Source organism: Cariama cristata, unplaced genomic scaffold, assembly GCF_000690535.1.
Source record: "Cariama cristata isolate BGI_N322 unplaced genomic scaffold, ASM69053v1 scaffold2050, whole genome shotgun sequence".
Classification (NCBI taxonomy): domain Eukaryota; kingdom Metazoa; phylum Chordata; class Aves; order Cariamiformes; family Cariamidae; genus Cariama; species Cariama cristata.
In genome coordinates, this window is record NW_009595065.1 from 33,579 (window position 1) to 39,795 (window position 6,217).

The window sequence follows — 6,217 nt, forward strand, 5'->3', positions numbered from 1 at the left end:
CAGCAGATATGCTGCTTCCTGGTGCAAATTCCCATATTCTGTATGTGCTCCATTATTTCCCCGCCCTCTCCTTGGCTGGCTTTCAACATATAAATAGCTGCATTCTTTAGTGGTTTGGCTTCATCTTCCCTTGTTTTCCTCGCAGCAGCAGACAAGGGGCAGAGCCGAGAGCAGCCTCGGAGCAACACGGTGCAGAGCCCACCAGGATTTCCCCATCTCCACAAGCTAAAACCCAGGAGCAACCCATGCCCTGCTGCTTTGCCCCACGCATTTCACCAGCTCATGCAATCTTTGCATCATCCATTTAACAGCGGCACAGGCAGCGTTTTCTGTCAGTGCCTAACATCAGACTTGCTCCCGTTACCAGTTATTATCTCTTCTACTATCCCAATCCAAGGAACTATCTAGACCAGGGCTGCTCTGATCCCACAGCTCTTTGCTATCCATGAGCAATTCCCATGGATGTACAATATATAGGGGAACTTTTGGCCCCAAAACATAGCTATGTTAAGCAAATTTAGTGCAAAGGGTTAGCAGCACCTGTGCTTCATGAAAAAAATCTGCTTGTTCGGAAATAAAGCTGCTCAAGCCCTTTTCTGGAGTGGTTTCTCACATTCCAGGCAGGCTTTAAGGTCTTAATATAGTTACACCTTTCTGCTGTCCGATGGGGAAGCTAGGACGGCATAGAAAAGACAAAAGTATTTTACTTTTGTATGTTTTTCTTCATCCTGTCTATTCCTCCCAAGAGACATTACATCCCACCTCTAGGATAATTTTTTTCCTACTCCTAGTTTTTTTTTTTCCAAGCATCTGTACTTGTTCTTCTGCTGACTCACCAAGCCAGGACAGGTCTCTTCCCAACAGGGATCCTCGCTGCGTCCTGACGCACTTCGCTCTCCCTCCCTTCACAAGAATTACACCACCGTTAGTCACTTCTGCCACAGCACATGCATGGAAAAAAAATAAATCTCACTCTGACATTATCCTAAACACAGTGTTTGCCCTTAAGTATTGTAACTCCCCATTCCCGCTTCCCCCAAAAAATCTGCTATCCCTTTTGTACACCCCAGCCTCTCCGTATTACTTCACAAGTCACATTCTGCTCTGGCTTCCCCAAGACAATCCTGACCTAACTTAAAGATGGGAACTCGCTCCCTGTTTGGACAGTCAGTGCCACAGACAGACTTTTAGGGCTGCCATTGCTTAGAAGCAAATTCTTCAGGAAGTTTGGTCACAACTGCTACTTATGAAGTAAAACTTCTCATCGTATAACTCATCGTTACTGAGAAGTATTCACTCCAAGCTAGCTGGCAGATCTTGGGATGACAACCAGGTTTTGCATCTGTAGTTCATCTTCTTGCTAAAAAGCAAAGTAATGCTCCAGTAATAAACAGTAGCTTATTCTTCTCTGATAAAAGACTTACCCATCTGTTGATTAGTCAGAAGCCACCACCCTACACAGAGAGGACATTCAAAAAAACAAAGCCAAAGACTAGGCTGTAGGACTTAAGAAAAAAAAAATTATGGGGGGAAGGGGGCATGCATCACAGACATGAAATGTTGCAGTAAACACTGGCTAAAGCAGCAGCATCGCAAGGTAAAGACTAACTCACAGGAAGGCCCCGTCCAGTTTCTGTAGAAGGCAGCAAGAGTGGAAGGTATAAACTTAAGTCTTCTGGATATTCACTTGACCTGGCTGCCAATTTGAGAGCTTCCTCTGTAGCCATCACCCAAATCCATCTCACAAGCCAAGGTGCTGAGCCTACAGCTTAGTTCTCAGCCCCCTAAATTACAACCCATTGCATCTTCTTGGACGTTGACTAAGACTGCTAGTGTTGGACTACGGCCATGTTGGACGTTAGCAACCTGAACACATGCACCGACATGGAGCAATAAAACCAAGGGCAGTTGAAGCCAGCAGTAAACTTGCATTATGGTTGACAGCAAAATTCACCCCAGCTCCTTCAGGTGCCAGGTTCACTCTCATGCCCAGAACTGCACAGCTGACAAAAACGCTGCTTCTCAGTTCCACGGGAGCTCAGGGAGATGGTAGGTCTCAAATTCCCATACGAGATTAGATTTTTCCCTCCAGGCTCTTTCATGTATCCAAGAAGGAAAATTAGATCAACTCCTTCCCAGAGTCATTGTAATCTCTGTAAGACGCACAAAAGCATGATTACCATTTGACTTTTTGAAATTCAGACTTTTTTTTAAGAAGGTCCCATTAACACAGAATAGTGCAACGCGTTACAGAAGAGAGCTGTGTGGTTTGCATAACCCCTTCGACAAATGACAATGTGTAACACAAAGGTGGGCGATACATTTGTGCGTTAGGCCAGAGCTACAGCCAGAGCCTGACTCTCAACAATTCTGATATATTTCTCAGAATAAATACCAACCTCCTTTCAAGAGAAAGGTGGGAATAAGCAAGGACTATTATGAGATATTTGTAGTACCTAGAGGAGAAAGACCAGAAACTCTTAGGAACACAGCTGAGACAGCACAGTAGGGGAACACCAGATACAGGTATAGCTGCTAAGGATCCAAGTCCACAGGCAGCCCCCACCAGAAGGTATTTTAGAGGAAAAAAATCCTCACACTTAAAGAGCCATTGAGAGCAGAAGTACAGGACACATTGGTAATTCTTTAGGCTAAGGGTTCCACACCAATCTCTGCTCCCTCCTAGCTCCATTTTTAAACAGGATAGCCATAGCTCTAGCTGCTGCAAGCCACAACTGTGGAGCTGTACAGAAACTTCTCAGGCAACATTTGGGGTTTCCCCCCCGCCTCCCACCTGGAAACCCGAGATTTGGCACACATGCTGTAAGCCCTTGAGATTGTATTTTGCTGGCTTTGGAGAAACGAAGCACAAAGCCAGCCACTGAGGGGAAAAAAAATTCCTGAGCATACCCTATGGGAATCTGCCTTGTCAAGGGACCAAGGCCTTGTCAGATGCCAGAGCAAGTTCAGCAAACAGGCTGATATAAGAAAGTCAAGCTGGGTCTAGGGTAGAGCCCAGCCTATCTGCCCCATCAAAGTACCACTGCCTGCATATCCCCAATATGACAGTCGTCCTTGGCCTCCCCTGTATGAAGATGACAGGCAAAGTGTTACCACAGTAACTTTTTAGGCATGTAATTTTGTTCACACACACACCAACGAAAGGAAGAATGACAACACCTTCCCTAATGTGCTCTGACAGTCATCTTCCATTCCTTGGAATCCCCTTCAAATATGGCATTGGCATAGGAGCTATTTCCTGCTTTGTACTAAAGCCCTGGCGATTTAACACTTAACATGTTATGCAAGTTCAACTCCATGCTACACATCAAACAGTATGATTAATAAACACAGTAAAATCTCCTCTCCCCCACAAACATACAATACATCTTACTCTTTATTAAGTATCAAATTGTCTCCAACATAAATTACATCCAAATTACGTAAGGTTCAAGAAAGTCAGATATTTTATGTACAATATTTGTCTTGAGTCAGATATACCTTTATAATTTTAACCTGTAACATAGAAAGCAAACCTACATCAGTACCAAGTAAAGCATTAAAAAGGTAACAAATATATAACTTTTTAGAAATGCTTTCAGAACACTAAAGTTAATGACAAAGATTTTATAGTGCAGCAGTCTTGGGTTTTTAGCTCTTAGACCATTTCTCTGTTTCTGCGGATAGCACAGCAGAGAATCATACTGAATATCATGCCGAAAATCTGTAAAGAAAGCAAATGCATTAGAAATCGGGGGACTGAAGCACATTCTGCCATCAACGGGCAGACAAGCATAGCTGCTCTTCCCAGCCCAGAGGCCATATTAACACTTTATTCAGCAGTTCATGTCCCTGACCCTCCCTGCCCTTCCACCCCCAAATTTCAGTCCATTTTCATGAATCCCCTTCATGCTCAACAGTTCAAAATAGATCAGCTATAAACCACTGCCATATCTCCTAAGAAATCTTTGATCATTCTAGCATATTTGCATCCGGGTCATACTTTCCTCCAGAGAAGTCAAACAAAAAGTGCAAATTTTCTTACTAGCACTGTTATTTCAGTTATTTCTTCCAGCAGAGTTTAATTGTTATGAAGGAGACAAAAGCAAAGATCCCCAAGAGACATTAGGATTAAGAAGTGGGCTGGTAACACGACCGATACATCGTCACCTTTATATATACACACATGCACTACCGATACAACTTCACCATTGCTAAAACTCCAAGGAGGCAGATCCTAATCCAAAGCAGAAGCAGGGAAGTCCAAGACACGCCACCCTCCATGCTGCCTTGGGGCCTCACAGCACACACCCCGATCCTGCCAGTACTTGTCATGAGTGGAAGGGGTTCGTAGGCTGCCACACTAGGCACTGTTCAACAGATCCCTGCTCTAAGTATCCTTTGGCTATACAGCTACCCTCTAAATAATCTGGAAACTCACCATTATTACAGCAATACCAAGGCCAACTGCTCCAATCACATTTAATTTTGAATTGAAGACATCATCAATGGCAGCAGGGCATGACTGAAAAAGAAACAGACTGTTTGTTAGTGTTTCACACATACAAAAGGTTTATTTCTGCTCACTTGTTTGAGCTCAAGTCTGTCAATTTATGCTACACCTTTGACCAAGTCTGTTTGCACTGGAGATGAAGACTCATCTTTTGAATGCTGCTTTGAACTGGCCTTTATTTTCCCATCTTTAAAGACAGCCACGGATATTCCAACACAAAAGTTGGTGACAAAGTTTAAACCTACTTTTCAAGTATCTAAACCTTTTAACTCCACCTTGGCAACAGCAGGATTCCTTTCTCAACACCTGTGGTTGATCAAGTAGATCAGGACCAACAGCAGTGGCTTGTTACTAATGGCTGTCAGCATTTAAGTTGCTGTATTGCTCAGCCCTTCTCAAAATAGATTTGAAGCCAGTCTGGATAATTTCCAGTTGCTGTTGTAAATTTGCACACACCTTACGAGCACATAGTGCACGGGAATGGCAGGATTTCTTGAGGTGCCTGCATACATGCTAGACTCTGAGCACATTCCTAGAGGTGCCAGTTTGAAGCTCCAAGGACAACAAATAAACTTTTCTTCAGTTGCAATGGTGAAGTACATCCTTTCCCCCAGCAAAGACACATCGTAGCCAAGAAAAAACAACAAGGAACTTTCAGAGAAGTATAAATCGAATAGCCTAGTAGCTGGTCAAAGGCTCATCCCAACTCCTATCCTACTTATTCCAGCAGCAGACTACAGTAAGCTGCTGAAAACTACTTTTTTTTCAGTTGTTCCTTATCCAGTCCAGAAGGAAAGACTGAATTGATAATTAAAGGGATATGCTGGCAAGAATTAATCAGTTAAATCAGAATATCAATACAGCACTGCTTCTTAGAGGCACACAGATCAGCCACACCACTACATCCCTTTAATCTTGCAGTGCCTCTGCTGTTTTTCTACAATTGGGACTAGGCCATAAACACATCACAAGATAAAGTCAACAGATGAAGCTACAACACACTTAGCAGAATAAAAGCAAACAATAAAACCTACACACTGTCTCAGCTACTCCCATAGTCTGACTCACAGCAGATTGTATGGACAGGACTAAAGATATGCAGATATGTAAAGATATATAAATACAGACTGTCTCATGTGGCCAGATATTTGAAGACACAAAATCAGTGGCACTAAAAGGTAGAGCACAAGTAACAAAAAAATAATCAAGCCATTAATGAATTCCTGCATCGCAAGAACCTTACTTTCTATGAGAAGACTCATACAGACTATCTTGGAACATGAAGCAAGAGCACAAGACAGTTGTAAGAAAGAGGAAGAGGCATAGTTAAGATGCCTCTCCTGTATCTGTGGCATACAGGCACCTTTGCCGCAGTATTTCAACCTTTGATTCAGAGAATTGGCTTCACAGTGACATACTTGCCCAAACAGGCCACCAGTGCATTACCCTCCCTCTCCTTGTCCTCGCTAAAACTTCAGACCTGTTCCCACCCCATGCTCTTCTTCTCCCTAACTGAGAGAGGCGAGGCGAGAGCTCCTGGGCACCACCAAGAAGGTGCTCTGGCAAGAGGAGCAGACAGGAGAACAGAACTCCAGCATTTTTTCTTTTCTTGGGAGAAGTTTTTGGCCTTACGCCATCCATCCCACCAGTGAGTCTAGTGACACACAGACTGCACATTTCCTGTGCAAGTTTAAATTTCCTGCT

At 43.4% G+C, this 6,217-nt stretch overlaps 1 protein-coding gene across 1 annotated transcript in view; it reads right to left on the bottom strand.

Moving 5' to 3' along the window:
* Positions 1–3,385: 3,385 nt before the first annotated feature.
* CD9 (CD9 molecule) overlaps positions 3,386–6,217 on the bottom strand; it is a 9,272-nt gene continuing 6,440 nt past the window's right edge. Inside the window, exons 7-8 of the mRNA XM_009700353.1 lie at positions 4,442–4,525; positions 3,386–3,724 (exon numbers count right to left, since the gene is read on the bottom strand). Coding sequence (XP_009698655.1) covers positions 3,659–3,724; positions 4,442–4,525 — 150 coding nt within the window. The 3' untranslated portion in view covers positions 3,386–3,658. The remainder of the gene's footprint in view (positions 3,725–4,441; positions 4,526–6,217) is intronic.